General features: G+C 64.9%; 1 protein-coding gene across 1 annotated transcript in view; it reads left to right on the forward strand.

Moving 5' to 3' along the window:
- Positions 1 to 12,491, forward strand: part of PARVB (parvin beta) — a 77,870-nt gene that overhangs the window by 55,886 nt on the left and 9,493 nt on the right. Inside the window, exons 7-10 of the mRNA XM_081311848.1 lie at positions 1,018 to 1,076; positions 4,318 to 4,337; positions 8,844 to 8,905; positions 10,245 to 10,313. Coding sequence (XP_081167974.1) covers positions 1,018 to 1,076; positions 4,318 to 4,337; positions 8,844 to 8,905; positions 10,245 to 10,313 — 210 coding nt within the window. The remainder of the gene's footprint in view (positions 1 to 1,017; positions 1,077 to 4,317; positions 4,338 to 8,843; positions 8,906 to 10,244; positions 10,314 to 12,491) is intronic.

The following is a 12,491-nucleotide window of genomic DNA, read 5'->3' on the forward strand; positions in this document are numbered from 1 at the left end:
CACCCAGTAGGCACCTAGTGCGTGTTTGGTGTGTGAACAAGTGAACAGGATGTCTCTGGCCTCGCCGGGAAAACTCTTCTGAGACTCAGTCAGCCTGAGGCCCCGAGCAGGCTGCTGGCCAGGGCCAGCCGTTCCTCATTAACAGGGACCAGCCCCAGAGGCTCAGGAGGCCGCGCTCGGGAGGGAGGGAGGCTCAGATCTCGGGTGGGCTCATGGGGGCCGCCGCCTCAGGAAGCGATCCCCCATCCTGCGAGGGGTCCGGGCAGGGGCCTGCGGTGGTGGTGGCATTGACTGGCCACCAGGGTCCCCCCAGAGCGCCTGCAGCTGTCACCCCACAGCACCCCTCCAGGACCTGTGTACCCGCCCAGCCCCGAGGAGCGGCCGGTGCCCTTGGGTAGCCCCCCGGCTGCTGAGTCAGAGCAGCTGTAAGAGGGGAGGAGGGCAGGCGGATTGGAGAGCCAGAAGTCTGAGATCAGGGATCAGCAGGGCCACCGGACCTCAGAGGGCTCAGGGAGGACCCTGGCCCTCCAGCCTCTGGGGAGCGGGTGCTGTCCCGAGGCTTTGGTCTCACTCTCTGCTTTGGTGGACACGTGGCCTCCCCCGCCCTGCCTCCTCTGTCCTCACTGCAGTCCAGCACGACCTGGTCTTAACTCGCGTCCGCAAGGATGGTGTTCAAGGAAAGTCACGTTTGAGGCTCTGGGTGGACGTACTTGGGGACCCTGTTCAGCCTGGGAGCTGTTTCACTGGGAGTTTCCGGCTGTCACTCCCCATCCTTCAGACACCCTCCGTCCCTCCTTGGGGCACACTGAGACCCTCTGGGGACTCTGAGCCGGGCGCTTCCTCCAAGACCCCCTCTGAGGCCCGCTGTCAGGCCACACGGGGGCAGTTGCCGTAGGTTCTCCCCGGCGGCCACCTGAAGAGCCTCTGAGCCGTGGGGAGGGAGCTCCTGCCCGGGGACCCTGTGTGTGGCGAGTCCTCTCACCTCCTCTCTCTGCTTCGCTTCCCGGGGACGAGCAGAAGCGGGAAGGCCTGCTGCACTCCAGCCACGTGTCGGAGGAGCTGACCTCGACCACAGAGTAAGTGGACCGTCGGGCCCTCCAGGCCCTGCGCCCGAGCGAGCCCAGGCTGCAGCTCAGCCAGGGACACCCGGGTCTGAGGGCTGTCCCTGTGTCCCTTGCCCTCCGGGAGCCTTTACGTGCAGGCCATCCTGGCCTCCCCTGCCACACACACTCCAGCTTCGCCCTCGGAGTCCACGCTCCTTCCTGTAGAAGGGCTTTAGGGATGTTGGGTGGGGGCCGAAGGTGCAGGAAGGCCCTGGAGACCGGCCCTGCCGGGTACCTATCTGCAGCTCCCTCAGAGGGACGCCACGGGTCCAGTCCCCGCTTGCCTTGGACAAGTGGGGCTCTCTGGGAAGGCCAGAGGGCCACTTCTCAACTGTCCGAAAGGCTTCAAACCCCTCGGAAGTAGCAGATCCAATAGTCGGTTCTGTGGTGGCCGTCAGGACGCCCGCCGAGGACCTCAGAGTTCTCTGCCTCCGCACTCACCTGCTGCAGGTGAGGCAGGAGGTTCAAAGAACCCGTCGTCAGCAGACCCACCAGCTCCGTGCACAGGGAGGGACGGACACTGGGCTGTGGGTTCATGGACAGCCTTTCAAAGCTGGGCGAGGGGAAACCAGTCCCTCGCTCGCAGCCCGTGAGCTGTTGGGGAAGCTGTGTCGAGGTGGCTGCGTGTGTGTGGCCTGCCACGTGACCCCCGGGTGCTCTAAGCCCTCGAGAGGGAATGAGGAGAGTTGGGGGGGACTGGTGCTGTGCCTGGCACCGTGGTCCCTGGGCAGCCGGGCGTCCAGCAGTGAGAAGCTGCTTGGGAGGAACTGGGATTGGGGTGGCGTCCGGCTGCCGACTGTCACCTGGACCCACCTTGGAGCCTGTTCATTTGCTGGCAGTATGTGGTCAGCGGCTTGGGCTGGGCTCAGCCGGGCGGTTCTTTGGCCAGTCTTGCCAGGGCTGCTGTGTGACTGTGGACATCCAAGGGCCACCATGGGGCTGGGCAGGCCTAAGTGAGTCCAGTAGAGTATTCCCCAGGTCCCCTCAGCACTCAGAGCAAGTGACAGGTCTCCCTGGGCCAGGGGTGGAGACAGACCCCACCCTCCGATCAGGAGGGGCCCAGCCCATTGCTGCAGGCAGACGTGCAGCCCTGGACCATGCCACGGCCACCTTTCCCCACCCCCTACCTCCGAGGATAAAAGGACCGGAGAGGGGGGTCGTGAGCCCTGCAGCCAGCCTGGGTGAAGCCCGACAGGTGCAGAGGGGAGTGGGGTGGGAAGGGGGCCTGATGCCCGCCAGCCCCGGCTGGGCACAGAGAGGCTGTTGGACTTGGCTCCTCTCCTGAGGGCTGTGGGCCAGGGTGCAGGCAGAGAGCCTGTCAGCAGAACGCAGGATCCTGCCCAGAGCAGGTGGCGGGCAGGTGGCGGGGCAGGTGGAGAGGTAGGTGGAGGGGGCAGGTGGAGAGGCAGGTGGCGGGGGCATGTGGAGAGGCAGGTGGAGGGGGCAGGTGGCGGGGCAGGTGGAGAGGTAGGTGGAGGGGGCAGGTGGCGGGGCAGGTGGAGAGGCAGGTGGAGGGGGCAGGTGGAGAGGCAGGTGGCGGGGGCATGTGGAGAGGCAGGTGGAGGGGGCAGGTGGCGGGGCAGGTGGAGAGGTAGGTGGAGGGGGCAGGTGGCGGGGCAGGTGGAGAGGTAGGTGGAGGGGGCAGGTGGAGAGGCAGGTGGCGGGGGCATGTGGAGAGGCAGGTGGAGGGGGCAGGTGGCGGGGCAGGTGGAGAGGCAGGTGGAGGGGGCAGGTGGAGGGGCAGGTGGAGGGACGCGTCCCCGAGGGAGTCTTTGGGGGATTTGCACACAGGCCGGCTGAGAGCCAGGGAGCCAGCCGGGGTTTCCGGGGTCTTGGGCTCTTCCGGGAGGGCAGTGCAGGGAGGGAGGCTGTGGTCCCTTCCCGGGCCACGCCAGCCCCGTCCCACCAGCCTTCTCCTCACCTGCCCACTCTGGGTTGCTCCCTCTGCCCCTCATCTCCCATGGCCACCGAGGATCTGGGGATCATCCTGCTGTGCTGCCTGTCCTCTGGTACCTCCCCACCGGGCCCTTGTGCGTCCTCCTGCGACAAGGCATGCTGAAGGCATCATGGCCACCACATCCCGTCTCTGTCCCTTCTGGTCTCTCTTAGCGGCAGCCCTGAGGTCACCCTCTCCAGAAACCTCCCCTGGGAGGCTCAGGTGTCTGTCTCACCTTTGGAGTCCCTGGCCGGGCCCTCAGTGTTGTCCCTGCGGTGTTTAGTTCTGTGTCTCCCTGGCCTGCACATAGTAGGTGCTTACATCAGCGTCTGTTAAACAAGACAGAACCCGAGCACCCGTGCTACAGGGATCTGGGGAGGAAACAGAGCTCAACTGCGGCCCCTCGGGAAGGTCGAGTGGGGCAGGGCTGTGCCCCGGGCACCGGCGCCTTCCAGAGAAACTAGTCGTCCTTGTCCTTCACGGGCTGGCCTCCTCACGGCATGTCCTCAGTGACATAGGGCTTGGGGCCATTGCAGCCCTGGACCCGAGGTCTGTGGCCCAGGCTGCTGGGAGACCTGCAGGACTGGGTCCCTCCTGTGACTCGTATGCAGCCCCTACAGAGGGCGGCTCAGGTGGCTGGCGTGCCCACCGAGGGGGTGACCTGCTGCCAGTCTTGTGCAGTGTCAGCCCCTGCACCAGCCCCTGCATGTGTCCACAGATGGACAGAAGGGAGCCAGGTGGGATTTGGGTCCCATCAGGGACACTTGAACTGGTCAGCCCTGCCCTGTCATGTTGCTTACTGAGCCGCTGATGACCGTCTGACAGCTCTCTCCCCCTCCCCTCTCCATCTCCCTCTCTGTCTCTGTCTCTCGGTCTCTTTCTCTCTCTCTCTCTCTCTCTCCCCCTCTCTGTCCCCCTCTCTCTGTCCCTCTCTCCCTCTCTGTCCCCCTCTCTCTCTGTCCCCCTCTCTCTCCCTCTCTGTCCCCCTCTCTCTCCCTCTCTGTCCCCCCCTCTCTCTGTCCCTCTCTCCCTCTCTGTCCCCCTCTCTCTGTCCCCCTCTCTCTCTGTCCCCCTCTCTCTGTCCCCCTCTCTCTCCCTCTCTGTCCCTCTCTCCCTCTCTGTCCCCCTCTCTCTCTGTCCCCCTCTCTCTCCCTCTCTGTCCCCCTCTCTCTCTGTCCCCCTCTCTCTCTGTCCCCCTCTCTCTGTCCCCCTCTCTCCCTGTCCCCCTCTCTCCCTGTCCCCTCTCTCCTTGTCCCCGTCTCCCTCTTCTTGTTGCAGGCAGATGATGGGCCGGTTTGGTGAGTACCGGGGTGCCCTGGGGCTCATGGGTCACACGGGGAGTGGAGCCAGGGCCCAGGGCCGTGGGGCCCCAGGGCAGGAGGGGCAGGGTGGAGGAGGGAGGGGACTGCCTGTGTGACCGCGGGTGACTGGGTGGCTCTGGGAGGGAGGGAGGGGCCTTTGTGGGGTGGGCTCCTCACAGTCTCTGGTTTAACAGCCCTCCCTGGGGTCAGGCCACCGAGGCTCTCGTTCCAGCTGGTGACCTTTCGCTGCCCCTTCATCTGTGTCCCTCCCCAGCAATGGGGAGTAAAGGGACAGAGGACCGAGTGACATGAGTGAGGGCCCTGCTCCCCTGCAGCTGGTTTTCCTGCAAGTTTTCAGGGGTGTCCCAAAGAGGGTCCTGACCACTTGCCCACCCCCCACTGAAGCCTGGGACCCCATCACCAATGAGGGGTGGCAGCACAGGGACCAGCCACGTGTGTTGGTGTCTGTACCCCCGAAGGTGGGCAGCCCAGCTGGCCTCCTGGACAGAGCCACCTGTGGGGGACTTTTCAAACCAGGAGCACTGGCCCCCAGGGCCTGTTCTCCAGTGGGTGGGGAGGGGCTGGCACCGTCAGGAGGAGAAGGCCCCGCCCGGCTGACCCTGGTGCGGTCACTGGGGTCCTGGGTAGGATGCCCCTGAAGCCCAGCCCCGAGGCTGTTCTGGGGACGAGCCAGTGCCACGTCCTATGACTTCCCCAAGGCCTGGGATTCCAGAGGAGGCAGCACACTGTCCCCTGGGCTTCCCCGGGAGACCTCAGGCTGTGCCGGGACTCACCGCCACACGGGATTGTATTCTACCCTTTTTCATGTCGTTCTTATTAGGAAACAAATAAAGGAGGAGGGGGGAGGCTGGTCACCAAGGGAGAGGCTGCAGGAGGCAGCCCAGGGCTGGCGTGGGGCGCCCGAGAGTACCCGCCGGGCACCCTGCCCCTTCCTGCTCAGAGCAGCTCAGACCCTGGGGTGACACCGACAGAGGGGCCCAGGCCCTGGCATCCTCTGCGGCCCGTAGACTCGGCTGTGGGAGGTCACGGAGCATCAGCTTGGTGGGGGCCCGGGAGTGGGCGGGCACGGGGCCCGGCCTGGCCTCTGAGGGGAGGCCGAGGCCACCAGAGGCCCGAGGGCTGTGCTCGCTCAGCTCTGAGCGCCACCCGGGGCTATTAGTGGGTGACAGGAGACTCGTCCTGCCCCCGGCCTGGGCTCCTGCTGACGCAGACAGCAAGCTCCTGGTCCCCCGGGCCTCAGGGGGGGCGGGCCGGGGAGCAGGGGTGGCCGAGGTGCACCTCCCGTGGCCCCCTTCAGCCCCGCTGCCCGGGTCTGACCACACACACTGCGCCCTCCGGCGCCGTGGCCTCCCCACTTGCCCCTCGCAGCTGCCGGGTTCTTTGCACCATCCATTTTTGGGGGATCCTTAGCCTTCCTAATACATTCCTGCCTGCCCGAGGGTCTCTCTGAGCACCCTTTGCACACCTCCCCTCTGGCCTCCAGACCCTGCTCCTGTGTGGAGGCTCCACCTGAGGCCCCAGGCCTCCTGCCCCCCCAGGATTGCTCCACGCTTGTCCTGTCAGCTCCTGGCTCCGATGTCACTTACCCAATGACTGCAGGTGCTCCCACCCGCCTCACCTATTGGCCGAGGGCTCTGCACAGGGAGTGTGTAGCTCTTGCCTATGTCAATGTCTACACCTGCCGGCCTCCTCGTGCCTGGCAGACCAGGTGGACCTGTGGGCTCCTGCCCCTCCTCCCTGCTCAGGGCTCCTTGAACTGCAAGCGTCCTGTGGGCTGGACAGCCCAGGGCGGCACCCCAGCCCCCACCGAGTGCCTGTGTGCCCGCAGCAGCTCCTAGACACTCTGGGAGCTCCCGGGGCACCAGGTGGCCCCTGGTGACACTGCTGCTGGGCTTTGCCAGGAGCCCGCTCCTGCCTCTCTGTCCCCAGGGTCCTGCAGAGTTGGGGAGCAGGCTTTTCTCTGGGTGGAAGCGCTCTCCAGGGAGCCGAGGTTGTAGTCTGGTCTCCATGGCGACGCCTGGCTGTGCCTCTTCTCGCTGGCAGCCGCCCCCGCCCCAGCACTGGGCCCTTCCCAGGCTGCGTGAGGACAGGGACACCGTGTGCTCCCTTCACCTCTCCTCCTCCTTACAGCCTGACCTCGCCCCTCCTGGCCTCCCGGTTCCGGCCAGCAGAGCTGGTTCTGAAACTGTAGCCTGACGCCACGGCACTGCCCAGCGCCCGCTGCCCCCACGGCGCCCGGCTGCCCCCGCCAGCTTGCTCACGCCCCCCCCCACTCTTGGCCTGACTCTGGGCTTCCTCGCCCTCTGTCCACGTGCTGTCCCTCCACCTGGAGCGCCGTCCTCCCTCCTCCTCTTGTCCAGAAAGCCCCCTCAAACTGCAGGACTCCTTCGTCCTCAGGGAGCACCAAGGGACAGAGGCCAGCCCTGACCTCCTGGACTGGGCTTTCCTGCACTCCCGCCTCCTCTTCCTGGACTGCAGTGGGCAGGGACTGTGCCCACTGCTTTCAGAGCAGGAAGTGCACTTGGGGAGGAGGCCGTTCACCTCGAAGCCTGTGGACCTTGAAGCCGAGCCGCCGGGATCCGAGCCCAGACCCACCTTTATCCCCTCAGGCACACAGATGTGTGCTGGGTCCTGTGGCTAGTCCTCACTGTCCCCCTTCAGAGCCCTCCAGCCCCTGGTGCAGGTGAGCGGCAGCCGGCGTGGGCGACCCCTCCTGACCGGCGGCCTCCCGTGTGGCCTGACTCCGCCAGCCCAGCAGTGGCCTGGCTAAATATACCGGCTGACGTCAAGCGCTCTGCTCCCGGGGCCTCCGTAAGCAGCGTCTAAAGCTGGGTCTTGCCTGGTGACGTTGAGCCCTTTTTGTACCCTTGACAGATTGTCTCATTGGGGACAACCTGACTTTGATGGCGGTAAAGTCGTTCACATCTGCTGCGGTGGAGGCTGAGGCTGGGAGGCCGGCGGGAGGGCCGTCCAGGCTCTGGGCGGAGGAGGCTTCTGCCCCCCCCCCCCAGGCGCATGTGCAGGCTCCTGGGCCCCAGGAGCTCTGGGCTGGGCAGGCCGGCTGCAGCGTCCACCACCTCCTGTCCCTGGCCCTGGGGTGTCCAGCTCCTTCCCTTAGGGCCTGGAGGAGGGAGGAGGCAGCTGCTCCCTCCAGCAGTGGCCTGGCGGCTCCTCCCTCCTTCACTGTCCTGTGACAGGTTGGGGGTGACACAGATGCTGGCCTGGCCACCCCCGGGAGGGCAGGGAGGCCCCCATGCAGGGTTCAGGCCTCTGCTGTCCTCGTCTTGAGCACCACCTGCCCCAGAGATCCCGAGGCAGAAGCCGGAGGCCCCAGGTCCCTTCCACGCGCTCTCCTGCTGGTCCCTTCTGCCAGCGGCCGACCCCGCAGCTCTGTGCTCCTGTCCACCTGCCCCTCTCAGGGGTTAGCCAGCCAGCCCCGTGCCCTCCCACGTGCTCAGCCGTCAGGGGGCCACCCAGGTGGGGGTCGGAGCAGCAAGGGGCCCTCCTGGGAGGAGGAGGGTGGACGGGCACTGCAGGGGGCCTGAGCCACCCATCCCGTCCCTGAAGTTGTCCCTGTGGACACAGACTCCCCGGGATGCTGTCGGGAGCCGCAGTGTCTCAGTTCCTTTGCTCTCTGCACGGTGGGGCCCACCCTTCCCCGAGCAGGAGCCAGCCAGTGCAGGGGACAGGCATCCACGGTCCCAGGCGTGGGGAGTGGATGGTCCACCACAGAAGTGCCTCTCAGTGAAAGGACAGCTGGTGGAGGCTGGGAGCCCCTCAGAGGTGCCTAGGGGTGCAAGGCAGTGAGGCAGCCATAGGGCAGGTGCAAAGGCCCCGGGGCAGGCTGTGCCTGTAGCTCGTTGCAGGAGCAGTCAGAGGCCGGTGGGTGGAATGAAGTCAGGGGCCTGAGTGTGGAGGGTGCCTGATCCACCCCTTGGCCCACTGGAGGGAGAAAGGCCTCTATTCTAAGCATGGTGAGAAGCTGGGCTCAGTGGTTTGGGCGGGAGGATAAGGAAGGATTCAGTAGCGCTTTAAAGGGGAGGATGGGGAAAAGCCAGAGGCCCGCTGGGCAGGAGGCTGCAGGGCCCCAGGGTGTGGGCAGCCTGTGTGTGGGCACAGCTGCTTTGGGGAGGCAGAGGTGACTGGATCTGCAGACGCCGTTCACAGGTAGACACAGGACGTGGAGAGGGAGAGTTGGGGACGGCTTGAGTGACAGGAGTGGCCGGGCAGCTGTCCCAGTGCCATCCTGTGGCCCGTGGAGAGCTTCCCGCCCTGTTGAACAGCACTTCGGAGGCCTCCTGTGCGCGGTGCCGGGGCTCCCGGCTCGCCCAGCCTCCTCGAGGGCGCCCCCTTCAGTTCTGGCAGGAATTAGACTCTGGGCGGGCGGGAGCGTCAGGCAGAGCGTCCCGGGGGGCACCGGCCATCAGGGCATGAGTGGCCTCCATCAGCCCCTCTCCCGTCCCCTCCTGGCCTGTCTTGCAGAGCGAGACGCCTTCGACACGCTCTTCGATCACGCACCGGACAAGCTCAACTTGGTGAAGAAGGTGAGCCGGCCCCCCCACCTCCCTGACCTCTGTCTCGACACCTGCTGGGCAGAGCGTGCCCTGAAACGTGGCCACGGGACTGGAGCAGAATCAGTCAAAACTGCGGCCACAGTGTGCAAAGCCAGCACCCCTCAGCTCCCGCCCTCCCGCCAGCCTCCGGGCAGTTCCTGGAGACTCTTCCCACCCTACCCCAGGGCTTTTCTCAGTGTGGAGTGCTGTCCAGGCAGTGTCACTGGCCTCCTTACTGCGAAGCCACATTCACAGCCATCAGCCTCTTTGTCCCCAGGCGGGAGCTGGGAGGCCGGGCCTCCCCACCCAGGCATCCTGTTGGCCAGGCCGTAGATGGGAAAGTCCAGCGAGGCTGTGGGGATCTGCTAGGGCGTTGCGCCTCCGGAAGGGATTGGGGCCCCTGGCCGAGGGCCTGGGGACGCCCCACTGGGGAGGCAGCTGTGGGTGGTGAGCCAGGGAGGGAGCTCTCTGGTCAGGTCAGCTTCCCCGATGGGTTTCTCAGTGCAGGACTTGTCAGAGCCTTTAATGTGCCACCTGGCATTGCAACTCTCCAAGGAGGAAGGGGGTGGACGCGCTTCCCAAGTGGGTTTGGACGGTGAGATTTATGCATCTTCATTTGGGGGCAGGACGTCTTACAGTCCTGTGGAACCCACTCTTGGGAAGTGCCAGTCCAGGCTCAGTGACATCTTTATGTCCTGGAAACGTGACAACAGGCTGTGGGAATCGCCCACGGTCCTCCCAGACGGAGCCTTCCTAGCTTCCTCAGGTCCCAAGTACTGGACCTGGGAGCCCCCGCCCTGCCCCACCCCAGCCACATCTGGCCCAGGGACAGAGCAGATGGGTGGACAGTGAGGGAGGAAGGTTCTAGCACGGTCCTCGCCTCCACGCTGTGTCCTGAGGCAGGTTATGTGGACCCAGCCTCAGTTTCCCACCTGCCTGGTGGGGCCAGAGGCATTGCCCCCCCTCAGGGGCACCGTGACGGTAACCTGGGCCACCTCTGTGTGACTCAGGGTGGTCACTGTGTGGTCATCTTGCTCCTTTCAGTAGGTGGGGTCAGCGGGCCACCAGCCAGGCACCAGCGCGATCTGGTGGTCTCCCTCTGACTCCTGCTTCCAACTGCCCTTCTCAGGCCCACAGGGGGAGTGGCCTGGAGGGAACCAGGGACCCTGTCCCCTGCCGGGCTCCTCCCCCGGCCATCAGCCACAGCGGGCCGCATGCGCCCCATGTCTGGCACGGGGCTTTCTCACTGAGCCCATGGTGGCAGTGGGTACTGGTGGACACCCCACAGGGCCAGTGCTGTCCCCGATGTCCCCTCTCCTCTGCCTTGCAGTCGCTCATCACTTTTGTGAACAAGCAGCTGAACAAGCTGAACCTGGAGGTGACGGAGCTGGAGACCCAGGTAGGCGGGGCTCGGCCCCCGGGTGGGCGGCCCGGGTCTCTGTCCTGTGTGTCCAGCAGCTCTGAGCCCGGGTGGGGTGGGGACGAGCAGGCGGGAGCCCCTGGGTGCTCCTGGGCTGTGGACACAGGGCTCCGATCTGCGTCCATGGCCGTCTCTGGGCCTGAACTTGCCCTTTCATGAGGACGCAGTCATGTTGCACTGGCGCCCACCCTGGTGACTTCACTCAACCTGGTGACCTCTGCAGGGACCCTGTTTCCAAATAAGGTCACCTTCACAGGTCCTGGGGACTAGAACTCCCACATGTCTGTTCTGGGAGAGGGTCCAACTCTCCACACCCTCCGAGGCTGCCCCACGCTGTCACGGGCCTTTGCACGTGCACGTCCCTCGGGTCTAATGTCCTGCGGTGGAGGCCGCTGCTGTCGCCTGTGGCCCTGTGACCTGCACCTGGCGAATGCTGACTAATTCCCCTCCAGTGAATGTGGATAAAATATTTCTTCTGCAATAGAATGCACACCTCCTGCCCCAAGATAAAGTGGCGCCGTGAAAATAGGTCCTCAGCCTTGGCAGACAGGACGCCAGCTCCCCGGATTAGTCTGGGGCCTTGGGAGCTGTTGGCACAGACGCCTCTAATGCCCAGCTGATCCTTCTTCAGCCCCTGGGCGATTTCCCTCACCCCTTTCTCCTCCTTAGACTTCTCTCATTTGCTTTTCTAATTAAAAAAGTAATTCAGGTTCATTGTAGAAATGCCTGAAAGCGCAGATAAGCAAAACAAATGAAAACCATCCCCAATCCCTGCACCCAGGGCTCCGTGACGCCCTCCGCCTACCCGCGGGGGCTGAGCGGCAGCCCAGTCTGCACCGGGAAGTCCCCTGGTCCCTTTTCCAAAGCACATATTTGCTCATCATTTGAAAATGCATCCATTATTTCTGGCAATTTGGTAACGCGGCCCCTGCCTGGCGGTCTGCGTGGTCTGCGCGGGGGACGTGCCTGTCTAGGTGCTGAGTTCACAGGCGCATTTTCTCAGGTGACGGGGTCCCGCATCAGCTGCTCCGTCCTGTTTTGGTCCCTAAATACATCAGCTGCGTCCTCCTTATAAGACAGAGGAGCGCGTCTCTGCCTGGCCTTTCCTCTTGTCCTGTCCACCTGGGGACCTACATTTTCTTGCTCTGAGTTGTCCCCCACTCAGCCAGCCCCTGGTGACACTGGTCTCCCTGGTCTTGCCCCTGGGACACGAGTGCCTCTGTCCAGCCATTTGTACCCTCCTCCGTTTCCCAGATTGACTCAGAGAAAGGCAGGCGCCAGGGCCAAGTGGCGGTATGGGGGCTGCTGCCCCCGCGTCCTGACTGGCGTCCCTAGCTCGTCACTGCTCAGATGGGCCAGCACCTAGCACCAGAAGCCAGGGTGCCTCAGGCTTGGACTCTGCGCTTCAGTGCACATCCGTCCTCCTTCCCGCAGCGTCCACTCCTGTTTCCAAGGTCACGTCGCCAGTAAAGGAGGCGGCGTGTCACCCACCGAGCAGCCGGCAGCTGAGTCCAGGGCCCGGCCAGCGCCGTGACCCCAAAGGATTGTCCCCTGTAAACAGCAGCTTCACACTTTCCGTTTCTTAGTGGCACGTCCCCTGCCGTGGGCCAGGGCAGGCCACCACTGGGTGTCTGTGGGGAGCTGCGGCAGCCTCGGGCAGGCCTTGGCTCCTCAGAGGCCATTTTCAAAAAATGGCTGGTCCTGCTGCCCCTTGTCCAGCCCTCCCACGCCCAGCATCACCTGCTCTGGGGGTGGGTGCAGGCCGTTTAGGGCCCAGCGGGAAGGGACTCTGGATGCGGGGTGCCACAAAGGCCGGCATCTCCAGGGGCCCCTGGGGGGATTGTCCCAGCCGTGGGTGCAGCTGGTGCTTAGTGGTGGCCGGAGGGAGAGCCAGCACACCAGGTGGCCCGCCTGCCCTGCACCCGCACCCTGCAGACGCCAATGGGGGGCTTGCTCTTGCTGGGGGCCCTGCCCATCCTTGCTGGCCCTCCCCTGAGACCCAGTGTCAGTAACAGGGACAGTTTCAGACTCATGGCCTCAGCCAGGCTGCTGCCCCTGACCCCAGACACTGGCCTCTAGGCACCTGGTCCTGACGTGTGTGTGCGTGTGTGTGTGTGTGTGCGTGTCTGTGTGTGTCTGTGTGTGTGTGTCTGTGTA

The sequence above is a fragment of the Spermophilus citellus genome (assembly GCF_964194105.1).
Source record: "Spermophilus citellus genome assembly, chromosome: 10".
NCBI classification, from domain to species: Eukaryota; Metazoa; Chordata; class Mammalia; order Rodentia; family Sciuridae; genus Spermophilus; species Spermophilus citellus.